The 15,561-nt window shown below is 30.9% G+C and overlaps 1 protein-coding gene across 1 annotated transcript in view; it reads left to right on the top strand.

Moving 5' to 3' along the window:
- Nucleotides 1–15,561, top strand: part of blw (ATP synthase subunit alpha blw, mitochondrial) — a 35,557-nt gene that overhangs the window by 1,853 nt on the left and 18,143 nt on the right. The window contains exon 2 of the mRNA XM_067278437.1: nt 6,368–6,446. Coding sequence (XP_067134538.1) covers nt 6,368–6,446 — 79 coding nt within the window. The remainder of the gene's footprint in view (nt 1–6,367; nt 6,447–15,561) is intronic.

Below are 15,561 nucleotides of genomic sequence, written 5' to 3'. Positions count from 1 at the left end.
GAAAATAATGGTCCTAGTAACTAAAATGTTCATTTATAATAATGAAACTGCAAAAGAAAAAAACAAAACGTTGCTTGGGCTTGTGAGACAAAGATAAAAGATCGTTCTCGTCCCATCGCATTACTTTGATGATACAAATTTCACAAAAGCATTACTGGTGCACCAAAAAGAATGATTTTAATGGATAAATTCAAATCTTGCATACTATTGAATCATTCTCAATACTTTTTGATCATGGCTGTATATGAGAGGAATGAAGCAACTCACTTGGAAATCATAACACTTCACTGATGATCATAATTTTTCTCAATAACACATTATAAACCACACTAATTGGGAGTTATATTCTCTGATGAATTAAACTTGGAGTTCACAATTATTGGCACAATCTTAGAGATGAATCACAATTGTTTAAAAAGAGTTTAGGGTGGTACATATGTTATGATTTGGATCACATTTGGAAAACAGATTTTGACAAAATGCTTGAAAGTTGTCAATGGAAGAATGAATTCAAAATATTACATAATTTAATAGTGAAAGTATTACTGATTGAAGAAAGTATTATAGGTGAAGATTGGTTGTAATATCAGGATAATCCATTTATATTGGTATCTATCATCTAAAGTAAAGATGTTAAACTATTAGGCTGACCAGCATTAAGACTAGATCAGAACCCAATAAACTTTAACCATAACCCATATATATGATAATGGTTAAAGTTGTGTACGGCTCAGGGAAGCAAAATGCAATAAGGAATGCACTGAAGTAAAAAACAGTTTAAACTTGTCATACAATTAAGTGCACGATCAATTACTTTATTATTAAACTTCTGGAAGATGGTGGAATGACGTGACAACTAGGGTTTCTTATTTCCCAGACTTTTGCTTGTCCTGGGATTCTGGGATAAAAATAAACTTTCCCGGGATTCTGGGATAGAATTAATTAATTTTAAGATATACAAAATATCTTGAAATCAAATGATGTAATTATTTTTCATTTTTTAAAGTAATTTAATATGTTCAGCAACCTCCAAAATCATATTAATAATGCTGTGTAAGATATATATTAAAAATTATCTTTGAATTACATAGAAATTTTTACAAATAGAAAAAATTTATTGAAGTTTGCTGGAAACTGCATACAACAACAAAAATGCCTTTGAATTGAGTTGAAAATTTAAAAAATAAAATGAACTTAGATCAAATTTCTAAGTTAGAAGGTAATTTTGAATATTTAAATAAAACATAATACAAAATATTATTGTAAATTTTCATAATAAGATTTTAAAAAGCAAATATGGTCAATATTGTGATCACTCAATCTAATTCTTATTTTAGTAATGAAAAGTCCCGCTACCGTGAATGCCCTTTCCGATTCAATTGATGCGAGTGGAATCGTGTTTAATGCATTTAAGAGAAGACAGATGTTATGTGTTTTTTCGTCTGTAGCCTGGAAGATTTCTAGTTCGTTTTCAAGATTGTAGTACTTTTGCTTTCTAGTATTCTTGATTTGTTTACCTGGGCTGCTTTAATAGAAACATCAAGCTTACAGCCTAATAATTTGGCAGTTCGTTTGTCCTTAATAATCGGGTTTATGAAGAAAAACTTCAAACTTGCATACTTCGTACTCGTTTGTATCCTTGTCTCCAATTTGCACAACCTGGCATTATGCAGTTATTGAAGCTACTGGGCTTGGTTAAAAATTAAGACAGCGTAAGTGCAATTATTCCATATATTACAGGTTCTGACAAGTAAAGAATTTTCAGTGGCTTGTTACAAATAGGCTACATATTGATTATTGACAATCTGTGACATGCCATAACAAGGAAAAATTTTTTTAAAAAAACTAGGTTTAAAATTAATAAATAGAAATGTATTTTGACAGTTTGAGTTAGTTATACTTTCTATTTGCAAAATTTCCACAACCTTAATGCAAAATAAGAAGAAAGTGAACTTAATATCAAACAACAATCATTTTAACTTTAGTTTGTGTTAGCATATAAGTTTGTTTTGCACAGGTTCTAACTGTTCAAATTAGTAGCAAAGATATAACATTACAGCTTTTCATGTTCTACAGCTTTATCTTAGACAAGTTATTTTGCGGGAAAAAATTTATGGTAATAAACAAAATTTCCAGCATGAGTTTCTATCTTAGGGAGTATTTCTTTCAGGTTTTGCTGTAGTTTAATAGGAAGAGTTAGATATTGATCAAAAAGCATTCAATATTGTCAGTAAATCTTGCCTGCATGCAGTATTAATAATATGGAATTGCAAATTAAAATACAATACTGATACCAAAGTATTGCAGATTCAATTAGTGCTTCTGGATGGCTTGAACCTTATGACTTAATGAGGATGGACAATTCTCACACTACAATGATGTTTTTCAATCTCTTGAGAATGCTGGAACACTGGTGCTTCCTCAGTTATGCAAGCTCTAAATGTATATGAATTAAGTGCAAGTAATAAGTAACTTTATTGAATAATGGTAATGCAAAGATGCAAAGTACTGTTCAAATCTTCATGGAGAACCAGTTGAGAAAAATGCTTTAGTGAACTGTTGATGTAATGAAAAAACATCTTGAGTTACGAATGGATCATATTCTAAGTTTGTTCATATCTCAGTGTTGTAATAATTTTTCTCCCATTTTGCTATGTGTGAGAGATCTTGTATAATATACATTCCAAATAAATTAACTATGTAGTGTATATATGTCATGAAAATACTACTGAAAATTATTGCTTCATTTGTTTCCTTTAAGAAGCATAAAATATAACATTTTATAAAACATGTAACTTTTTTCCAGAGAACTTTTTAATATGACAAACATACTAAAACAAAAGGTTTGTGTGTATATATACACTTGTGATGTTTTTCTGAAAAGTATATAGTGTAAGATGATTAATCCACCATAATAAGATAAATTGTTTAGCTTATATTCAAATTATGTAATATGTGCTTATTGTACCAAGGGTTGTTTCAGCCTTAGGAAATGTTCTTAGTAGCTATTATTCACCAATATACATAAGGACTGAAGAGGGGCATAAAGCCCCAAATGCATATCCATTGTAAATTATAGAAAATAAAAAAATTACCATTTCCATCAAGAGGAGTGTTCCTATATGATTTGTTCTCAATAGCAACTTTATGCTAAGTTTATTAAAAACCATATAGCACATTGAGAACATATAACTAATTGAGAGAACAGCAAATAATCAAGTGTTCTGTGCATTCCAATTAGAAATGAACAATTTCAACCTGAAACTGGAATCAGGTGGATTCTGAAAACATTTGTTTCATCATCTGCATTTTACTGGATGCTGAAGAGGTTCTGTGATTAGATATTAATGTGTTTCCAGTAATAGAGAAGTGCTTTTTTTTTATAATTAATATTTCTTGTTAAAATTGTCAGAGAAGAATGTATCAGTGAGAATCTGAGATTTAGAAGAAATATTTGTCAAAATTTTAACTTGATAGAATGATTATCAGTCTTTGACTGACTCAGGAAGAAGGACATTTAGTTCCTCCCAAAAGAGTAGTTTCAGAGCAGCAACCTGCCCAAACTATTGTTCAGTCACCCAACTTCCTTCTCTTGACAGAAGTATGGCATGACATCTCAATAATCTTATTGGATATAATTTCATATAAAAGGGCAAAGGTCACCTTTTAGCCCGGCTCTTAGCCACTGCTTTATTATGTTCTAGCCATGCTCTAGTCATTGTTCTCATTTTTGGTGCACTCACCAAGTACTGAACAGATTAGCGATTATCATCCCAAGATTTTGAGTGTAACTCCATGAATTAAGTGACTCTGTACTTACCATGCACAGATGTCAGATTATATATATATTTATACACTGTAAACTCATTTTCAAGGTAGAATTTGAGATCTAGAAGTTGATAATTTTATATGGTCAAACTATTGATCTTTTTATGTATGTTTATCTTATTTTATTCTAGTATTATTTGAAACAATCCCCCTAGTTTACATTCTGGTGTCATTGGAGTGGGATTGAAAGAGACCCCATTCTCACCTAAACATTTAGATTTAAAGCAAGTTGGGCTTAATATACTATGTATTTGAAATTTGTTAGATATGTATCATAATTTTCTGTAATTATAGCTCAAACTCTGCAAGTCTGGAATATACCAAAGAGAACAGTCGAATTGAAAAAATTATCTTGAAGAGATTTAAATTTGATTTAATTGGTATAAATTATTATTAAAATGTTCCATTTTCACATTCTAATTTAAAGAATCCTGAGGAAGATCTGTGAAGATCAAAAATGTTAAAATTTGCAATAGATTATGTTGGAATTTCTTTTAAGGTTCAATTTGTTGCTATGTTTTTTATAATTTTCCTTTTTAACAAGAGGGTATTTGAAATTCTAACTTTTTTTCTTTTAACAAGTATCTGAATTCATTTTTTTAATTGCTTGACAAATATTTTATCCTTGAGTATTGTTGCTGCTGAGTCTGAACAGGAATGTCTAAAAATATTACTTTTACTGTAATAGGAAAAATTTCACTGAAGCAATTTCATTTATTTATTTTTTTCCTTTCATTTATTTATTTATTTTTATTTTTTGGTTCTTTCTGGTTAGCAGGACACCATTGAAATTCCTACTGATTTTTGCAATAATGAACTTTTATTTTGCAATTTTTAAATAAATCTAATTATAAACATAAATTAAATAAATACAAAGAATTTTAACTTATGATATAAAAAAGGAAAAGTTTCTGTATTCTAACTGTGGCATATCATTTAGGTGGCATAAATTTTGAGATGTAGCATAATGTAGCTGTAAAGGCTTCCTGTTTACAATGTTGTCTTCTCCACATAAATTCAATGAAATAGGACTGTAAGTGGTGACGAGAGGTACAACATTGTAATTTATTTCTCCATTTAAATAATCCATAGATCATATAACTGTTCCAGTACACAGTAGTATTTTGATTTAGGCCTAGTTGCATTTGATAAAATTCACAGGATGATAATTCACATGACCATAAATAGATAAAACACACAGCATTTAAAAATGATATGCGGGATCCTACAAACCAGTTGTCAGTTCTAATGCCCTTTTCATGACACGTTCTTACGTGACATCTCAATTTTGGACTTTCTGATGAACAAAAATACAAAGACATTTGGTGTTTATTCATGCACAGTCTTTTTGGTAGGGAATATTCAGTGTTTTTGAAATAACACCTCTTCGTTGTGAGGAATATTCCATAATGTATATTCCATTTTCAGTTATTTTTAAAAAAGTAACTAGAAAAGAGAGAAACAAGCTCCACAAACACTACTCACTATGAAATTAGGCTAAATTACTGCACTTCTCACCAATGCACAAAACACTTTGCATAATCGCACAAAATTAATGACATCGCATTGTCATAAATGTAAAAAAAATTTTAAAAAACCAACAAAAAATATTACAATATCAATATTAATAATGTATTTCATGTTTATAAATATTTACAACAACAAATGAAGTATAATAAAATGAATTTTCATTCGAAAACCGACATAGGCACGTAAATAGGCTAATCGTTTCGTCAAACTTAATGTAAATGTTCCACAAGTGTTAAATGTCACAATCAACTTTTGTAAATTTTTAAATCCCATTCACAGAAATAGTAAATTTGCTTCCTTTTTCACTGAAAACAACTAATCTGTTGTAACTTAGAAAATTTCACACGAATTCACAATTTTGATCACCTCTATTGACTGGCATCCTGCTAACCAGAAAGCACCATTTTTTTAACAACTTAAATGAGGAGTAGGAAATTCAAAACTTAAAATAATTGCTCAATAATAAAACACTACAAAATTATTCATCTTATTTTAACAAATTATTTCATTTATTTATTTTTCATAAGAAACCAAAAACAATTATTTTTTGGCTTTTTATTCTTATTGGATTGATGGGGAAAAGGCAATGAAAACATGGGCACATTTCCAAGGTGAATGTCTCCTAGGAGACATTCACCTTGGAAATGAGGCAATGAAGCTGAGACTGAGGAAACCAGCTCCTGTTTAGGTGTTAGATATGTAAAGAAAATCCAGAAAATGCCACTTGGCAAGCCCATTGGCAAGACACAAAGCCACCATTGAATACTGGTGTTTGGTGGTTTTATCCATTCATCCACCAGTAAGCCTGTTTCTCTCAAAGTTTGTAGTTTGCTCAGTTGTTGAAATGGGTGGGAAATAAATAATTGCTTTTAATTCATTATGAATATTTTTTATAACGAAAGGTTTTTATAAATTTATTTTATTGAATGAATATATTTTTAACTGATTTAATTTATTGTCAGAAAATATATAAATTTAAGAATATTTATTTGTCAATGTTAATTTTCAGATACCATCTAAATTTTTACCATGCGCTTCAGTTGGAACAAGAAATTTCTCGACCACAAAATATGCTGCTGCGGGTCCAGGTGAGTTTTATTCCGATTAATATTCTTAATATATTTTGTTCTAGCATGTGTGCTCTCTCTCTTTCTCTCTGGGCAAATTGGGTTGATTTTGTTATGGATGATATACATGAGGGTCAGTCAGAAAGTAATGCCTCCTATTTTGTCTCTCTTATTTTACAAGAAAACTTAGTGAAATTAACACAGCATTTTAATAATAATCTTGCATGGTAAAAATCACTGTCCTTAGCCATTGGCTTGTGAAATTTTTCAGAATCTCATCATCTTCAAAGTGATGTCCATAATGAGCTTCCTTTAGTGGCCCAAACAGATGGTAGTCTGATGGGTCAGGACTTTGTGGTGATGGATGAGGCAAGACTTTCCATCTAATATTTGCAACCTCATGAGTGGTTTGTGCACTGGTGTGTGGTCGTGCATTGTAATGCAAAAGAACATCTACTGGAGCTTTTGTTGGGCAAATTCTCCAAAGACATGTTTTAAACTTTCTGCCAGAAGAAAATATTTCATTAAATGCCAAAATAAACTTGCTTTTTCAGAAACATTATCCATGTTTTAGGAACTTAATTTCTGGAAGACCACAACGGCTCAGTCTGTATCCTGCAATAATAAGACTTCTGGAACAGTGGAAAGCTATTCAAGAATAGTTTAAATGTTTTCCTTCATTTTAACTGAAAGTTATGTTATCTCTGTCAATAAGTTATTTAAAAGTTATGTGAGGATAGTAGAAAGCTTAATGTAGCTGTATTTTCTGAAGTCAGGAGTTAGGTTTAATTTCATCATATTTCACAAAAAAATATTGATTCACATTTTTTATGATCATTGGAGTGATCTTACAATTTTATTGCTATAAAGATTTGTGAAAAAAGATTTAATAGAAACCCCGAAACGCACAGAATTATAAAGAAATAAAAAATTACGACAGTTGACTTTGGGTATGGTCATGTAGCTATGATTAATTTGATGACAAAGAAGCAAACAGCAGCAATTTGAGGAACATGAAGCTTCTATCAAAATGTGTTTCAAAATTTAGTACAAATGATACATCTTTTCAGCACTCAGTTTTTCAAAACTGTCATTGTATGAAGGCAACTGCTCATAATGAATCATAGTCTACTAAAGCAAGAAAGCTTCCTTCAACCATTGATGCTGATACCCTAGAAAATGAACAGAAACTATTAATTAGGATTAATTTCCTAAAATTGTTATCAAGAAAGTTGGAGATCACATTAAACACATTTAGATAGATTTCTATTGCAGGAATATTTTAAATATAAAGAATTTTGTAGGATTGTTGGAAGCACTAGAAGCACTTGTTGGAATTGCTGTAGAGAACTTATCATATAGGATTAATCAGCTGACATTTCTGTTTGATAAGTTCTCTACAGCAATTCTGTGCTTCTTGTTTTTTGCTTACTTCCAATGATCTAAAAAGAATCTAGTACTAATTTTGTTGGATACCTAAAGTATCCATTACTGGTGAAACTGATCAAGATAGCCTTTATCATTGCCTATGGAAATGCAGATATTGGAAGAGGATTTTTCATAAAGCAGCAAAACTAACTTCCGAGAGAAAACTTTGAGCAAAGCTTCTATCAGTGGTCTTACATCAGCTTCTGATGGATTGAAAGCATTCAGTACAAAGTACATTTAGTAAGTATCAATAAATACTGTTACTATAGTCTATTTATCATAACTTGGCACTGACTGTAAACGAACTAAGACACACCTCCCTTTGTTTATTCGTTTAAACCAGGGATGTCCAACCCGTGGGCTGCACTACGGCCTACTTAATATTTTATGCAGCCTACGGCCTACTGGATCCTCCACATTTTTTAGATACATTTTCATTTATTTTGATAAACTATGTCATAAAATTCTCATTTCACTGGATATACTTTGATGTCATAATAATATACTTGGTTCTAGTAAACTTATGCATGTGCAGTAGTACATACTGTTGTGAACAATTCTTTCGTGCATGTAAAACATCAAAACTGTTGAAATAAATAAGTCAAGTGATTCTAATTCAACTATCTATCTTAGAATTAAGACAAGTATCATAAAAGCAGATATTGACAATATTATAAAAGGAAAGCAATGTCAAAAATTGCTTTGAATTAAATTATATTCCCACAAAATAAAAATATTTTTTTTTCCAACTCACATCAACCAAACATACTGGATAAACGTACTTCTTCTAATGTAACCTTAATCCTTCCAGTTAATTTCTTTCACATTTGTTCTAACATTTTCGGCCCACCCTGGGCCATCTTCAGGAATATAATGAATGAACGTGTAGATTTAGAATGTATAAATCGAATGTCGCCCGATTCAAATTACTGTGAAACGGTTAATTTGTTGAAGGAACATTCTCTCGTGCTATGACGATACGGCACGTAAGAATTTTTTTTTTTTTTTTTTTTTTTTGACTGACAATAATACAGTATTTTTTTTAATTATATATATTTGTTATTAACATTTGATATTTACATTTTAAACTTTTTAAAAGCATATATTTATATAAAGTATCTTTGTGCCCTGAATATATGTAAATTTCTAATTTGGCCTATTGGGGAAAAAGGGTTGAAAAACCCTGGTTTAAACCCATGTCCATCAATTAGAGATTGCATTGCATCTCATTTGTCCACAGAAAATAGTTTTTCGTTATTTATAAAATTATTAATTAAATACTGGTTACTTAGCAATAATTATAAATGTAATTATTTCATATTTATTAAATTGTTATTTTAATGAATATTTGCATATTCTGAATCATTAAAAAATAAACTTTTTCCAGTCATGCGCACTATAATGTTTTGATTCATTTTCCATTTATTGCAATAACTGTTGTTATTTCAAACTGCGTGTTGTCGAATTACAAAAATGGTAAACTTAAATGTAAATACCATTAAACATTGACAAGGAAAATCACTGAGGAGCTCAGATAAACAAATAGTATTAAATTTGTTTAATTCTGTAACTGAAAACAAATTCAGAAGTCTGTGTGAAAATGGTAGCAAAGACAACAGGGATATCAGAAAGGAGCATTCACAGAATGCATAAAGAATATTTTACTAATGGTAAAATAATAACTACTTTGAAAACCCATAAGCGTACTCAACTTGTTGACACACATGATGAATTACCTACTGTAGATAAGGTATTACAGGCTGTTAATGATGATGATCATTAACATCCTGTAATACCTTATCTACAGTAGGTAATTCATCATATGGTTTGAAAAACTATTGTCAAAATTAGAAAATAATGCTGCTGTTGTCATGGACAATGCTCTATATCACTCAGCTAAAATTGAGATTCCAAATTGTAGTTGGAAAAAATAGGGTTCGTCATGTCAACAAAATGTTGAAAACAGAACTTTTGAATATTGTTTAAAAAGTAAAACATAAATACGATAAATATATTATTGATGAAAATGGCCAAAGAAATAGGTGTAGATGTGTTACATTTACCTCTGTATCATTGTAATTTAAATCCTATTGAGTTGATATGGGCAGATATGAAAAGTTACATTGCACGTCACAACACAACGTTCAAACTGTCGGATGTGCAAATTTTAATGAATAAAGCTATTGAGCAAATAACTGAAGAACGATGGAGAAAATGTATTGAACATATAGAAAAAGAACAACAATGAATGTGGGAACTTGATGAGATTTCGGAAACTGTTGTAGAAAAACTGATTTAGTCGAACACAAGTAGTGATGAAAGTGATATAAATGATTACTTTGAGCAACTATCTTCTGACACAGATGATTTACATTATAATTATTTTTAATTATGTAAATATCACATAAATTCATACATTACAGTAACATTTTCCTTTGGAGGTTTGCTTATGATTTTGAAGGATTGCCAAGAATCGTTTTTGTTTTGTTTTGTATCTATTTAATAAAATAGTTGTGTAGATAAAAATTCTGAAGTATGTTCAACTACACAATTATAAATATATTTTGTGCAAATCTTAATATATATTTAATAATAATGTTTGACAAACTATATTTAAACAATGGAAATAATTTAAATGGCTACATAAAAATGTTAAAGTAGGGCTATAATAACTTTTCTAAGTATTATCTCAGTAATTTTTAAATTGTGACTACTCTGACCTACTTTAACATGTGCAGAGAAAGGGGCTTAACTAGTCAACACATGTCTAGCTGCTTCCAATTGTGATTTGACCAATGAAAATCTCCAGTGGATTAATAGGACAAAATCTTTGTGTACAGTAGGTGCCAAGTTATGATAAATAGGCTATAAGTACGCATAGTTTATACATTTAGAGATTAGCAGAAAGAAAAGGAGATGACGGAAAGAGGAGAAACCAGGGGAAAAGAAAAGGCCCATCAAACCTTCAACAAGATGAAACAAAAGAAGTGTTTTGAAGAGAGAGAAAAGGTCTTGGCTGTGGAAGAAAAGAATGATAAGGAAGAAATTCATGTTTCATTCCTCTATTGGATCAAACAAATAAAAATTGAAAATTGCTTTATGGAATGATTATTTCCAGGGCATGGATGTAGCTCGGGCAGTGCTAAAGAGTGAGGAGAACAAAGTACAAACTGGGACCAAAATTCTGGAAGATAAGACAAGATCAAACGAAGCTGTAAAGGATAAAGAAAGCAGTAGACAATTGTTAATCTTCACCAAAAATACAGAAATAAAGGAAACTTTCTATTTTGTGTGGTACATAATAGTAATTTTTAGTAATAAATAATAAACTGTATTTAAATGTAGTGTTGCAATATTTTTGAGAAAGAACACATTCTTCTTCTTGCTCTTTTCCTTCCCCCTCTCCATTTCTGATGCATATTGTAATTTTTACAATAATATTTTAATTTATGTTTTAAGAAAATTGTGTTACTCTTATTTTCTGGTTGAAATAGCCCATATTTTTATTTTTTTTATATCACAAAGGTATGACCCTTGAAATTTAAACATGTTCTAACCAGTGTTACACAACCATTTTCTCTATCATTTCCTCTGGTAATTGAAGAAAACAGCTGAAACACACATTGAAATTTGAAATAGTTAAGTTGGGTCTGAAAATGAGATGCTATAAACTAAAAAAGCATTTTATTGCATTAAAACAAAATATGGATTCCATGAAAAGATTGTGTTTTTGTAAACAAAACAGTTATAAGTTAGCCAATTAGTGGTTTACAGTTATGAACAAACTCTATGTTCATAACTGTAAACCAATATATGGCTAACTTATAACTGTATTGTATCAGCACCCTGTATGTCATGCCATCCTGCAATGTTATGAAGATTTATTACACCTGTCTGCACTGATAATGCTTACTGCTCATACAGTTATAATGGCATTTTCATCTTTATATTGTACAGCTTTAGGCATATTTTTAAGTTAACCTTTTACCTTGTATAATTTTAAATATATTAAAACCTTTAGTTAATACCAATCGAACAAAATGCATTTCAACCTATTTTCTATTGGAAAATAGTTTGAAATGCATTTTAGGTTTTTTCATTTCCATACTTATGTAGTCATTTTTGTGTTTATTAAAACGTTTTCACTTTGATTCCTGAGCATTTGTGCCCATCATTGGTGTGATAAGCTTTCACTATTATCTGTCTCACGGTTGTTGATAACTTAATTAATATAATACTTTATATAATGTTCGTAAAATGTTCATATATGCTGGAGAGAGGCAAATGGACAAAAAATGAAAGCAGCCACAAAAGCTCATTCAGTGTCAAAAGAAAGTAATAAAGGCACTGAAAATAGAACAACTAAAATCCAAGTATGAGGTGCAATCAAAAAGTTCCAGGATTGGTTCAATAAAACATATCTGACATGCATGTTAATTTATTGAGAATTGTTATCTTCAAAATAAGTTCCTTTGCAGCTATACATAGATTTCAGTTTTCTAAACATTCCTGCAACTTATTTTCTTTTTTGTGACATTGTTAAGCAGTCGCTGTGATTTCGTTTGAATGTCATCAATGTTCTTAAATCACTGTCCTTGCAGCACTTTTTCCAGCTGTGGAAATATAGAAAAGTCACGCAGTGCCAACTCTGGTGAATAAGGGGGGTGGGGAACCATGGACATTTCATTTTGCAAGAAACTGTTGAATAAAGATAGCTGTGTGAGTAGGAGCATTGTCATGAAGCAACAACCAGTTCTGAGTTTTCCAAAAATCTGGTCTTTTTTATCTGTTTTTATGCAGATACCCCTCAAAACATCCATATAAAACTTTTAATTTATGTTTTGGTCTTGTGGAACAAATTTTCAAAGAATAATTCCTTTCCCATAAAAAAAAATGAGCATGCTCTTGAGATTTCACCTCACTTGATGTGCTTTCTTTGATCTAGGTGTGCCACAGTTTTTCCACTGAGTTGATGGTTGCTTGGTCTCAGTGTCATAGCCATAAATCCATCTTTCATCTCCTATAATCACTTTATTTTCTGCTGCAGTCATGCTAAGTTTGAAACAAAATTTCACATATCCACACACCCACTGTTCCTTAAAAGAATTGCAATTTTCATTGCTTTGTGAAATGAAATTAACAAGAACATGGATCTAATCCAAACAGCAAAAAACAAAAACTAAATATGATAATGGCACGAAATTAGGCGGGAAGCTAAATGGCTGTCACATGTCCTAGTCACGCAGTCTGCATGTGGCCAACTGTAGTGCCCCGTCACCAGTCCTAGAACTTTTCGACTGTACCTTGTATTTTAAATTAAAAGTTAATAATACTTAGTGTTAATTTAGTGTTTCAGTTCTAAACAGTAGATAATTAATTAACATAGTGGATAAAATAGAATGTTTTAAACTACAAGAAAAACACATCTTTAAAAATCCAACAAAGAAATTTACTAATAAAAATGTTTTCGATTGGTTTAACTGATCTTCCTCAATCACAATGAAATGAAATGTGAAAATAGAACATAAAATTTAAAAATAAACAATAACCAAAATTCTAAAATAAATACATAAATAAATAACTAAAATTGTAGTTGAGAATAATAAATAAATAATTACAGAAATAAAATAAACACTAAGTAAAAATAGATGAATAAACGTCCCTTACTAAAATTAACTTTCATGAAAAGACAGCCATGCAGTAGCCAAGGTGTTGGCGTCTTTCTGGTTGACGCAACTGGTATTTTTGTGACTTTAAAAATCTTCAGTCTTTCCAATTATCTCATAGTATTTATATTTGATGTTGGTTTGATGATCGATGCCTGCTCCCTTTGCACCTGAATGTCTTGATAATGTGCGTAAGCTGCCAACGTCGTATTATTGAGATTTTTATCAATTGTATATACCATATTTACTTGCATATAAGACGAGGTTTTTATTGATTTTATCACACGGCTTCAAATTCCTAGGTCATCCTATATGCACGAGCGAAAGATTCTTTGAGTTTTTGCAGATAATTTTTGTGAACCGTGTATTCGCATTTTTTATCAGATGCTTACCCTCTTGTATTTAAAAACATAAGTATTTTATCTGGGTTGTTTGAATTGTTCTTGTATATTGTCAAGAGGAAAGATGAATAGCAATAAGAAAAGCAAAACTTTTGAATTGAACTCCAATTTGAAATACCCAAGTCACACGGGAGCCCGATATGTTTTAATCCATTCCCGTGTGAAAACAATGATTATTCGGAAATCAAAATTTGGAAAAACTCATAAGTGTAATCGACGGAGAGTGGATTTGACTGTTAAGAATTTGCAGAAAAAAGGTCTAGCTTTACCTAAACAAATTATGTTGTCAATTTTACAAGATTTTCCGTAACATATTAACTAATAATTGTTTGAATTCATTAATAAAAAACCAACAAATATAGTGCCGATTATATTGATTTATGTGACAAAATGTCGCGATTATGATTTAGGCCTAACTGAGATTGAAAAAATACAAATAAGCCATGTAACTTCGTTATTATTTTAGACCTGTATATTTTATACGATATTACACAATTTATATACTTTGTATACATCATCAATACAAAAGTTGAATTCCTAAATTTCTGATAGATTGCTAATGCCATTTAAAATGGTTGTAAAGTACTATTTTAATTTACAACGATTATCGACTCTACCGTGTCGGAAACAACCGTTAACCTACCGGGTACTTTACTCGGATTCGCGTTAGCGTGCCAGGCCTGGACTTTAAGCGTGCACCGAATTAAATAAAGACAATATTTGTCAATAGAAAAAAATCAAAGATTTAATTAATCGTTTAGCAATAACTATGTACAATATTAAGTAAAAATCAAACAATAATTTATTCAAAGAAATTCAACAAAGTCAACCCGACAATTCTCAATTCAAATCTATGTCTAACTTAACTCTATCCCCTTGGGAATCCGACAAAACCAAAAAGTTTAACTTAAAACAATAATTCTTATAAACTAGAAATCCTAATCGTCACCTCAATATACTCGGAACCTATTTCCTTAAACTCTCAAGACTTTCTCAGACTGTCGATCCAAACTTCGAATCACTTCAAAATCACCTTGGAACTACTCGAGATCCTATCGGACACCTCTATTACTGCTGCGAAGCTCACCAAGCTCGTTGCTATCAGAATTCACCTCTCCGTCTTCACTTGAGACTCGGGATTTATAGTGTGAGGTGACGTCACAATTCTGAATGCGGTCACTCCCCTCATTTACATACTTAAATGCTAACAATAACGTTTTTCATCGTCTGGCAGCCCTTTTTCCGACAGTTTACTCACTAACCTTTTACATTATTTGTTGTTACAATTCTTTCCGGGACGTTTTTATTACTTAAGGTTTAGCGAGTTTTATTTCGTGCTTGTGGGTTCTCCCCCCCCTCTTCTCGGTGCGGACCTATTCTTTGCCGCTCGGGGCGCGAAAATGTGCGTGAGTCCTATGGCGCTTTTCTTTCGTCGGTGAGTTGGGTTTTAATTCTTCTCTGTTTAATTACTGAAGGTGAATGGTGAGGAAACCTTCGTCCTAACAAAACATAAGCCCCAAACAAAAATAGAATAATAAGCAAAATAAAAGTAAAATAAAAATAACGCTCGGACTTGGTTCCTTACACCCCTTCCCCTTTAGAGTAAAGAGAAAGTTATTTCTCTTTTTACTTACTGCCAAA

Source organism: Centruroides vittatus, unplaced genomic scaffold (genome assembly GCF_030686945.1).
Source record: "Centruroides vittatus isolate TY-2023 unplaced genomic scaffold, ASM3068694v2 contig_8, whole genome shotgun sequence".
Classification (NCBI taxonomy): domain Eukaryota; kingdom Metazoa; phylum Arthropoda; class Arachnida; order Scorpiones; family Buthidae; genus Centruroides; species Centruroides vittatus.
The sequence above is the reverse complement of the archived record's forward strand: the minus strand, read 5'-3'. Positions and strand labels throughout refer to the sequence as shown.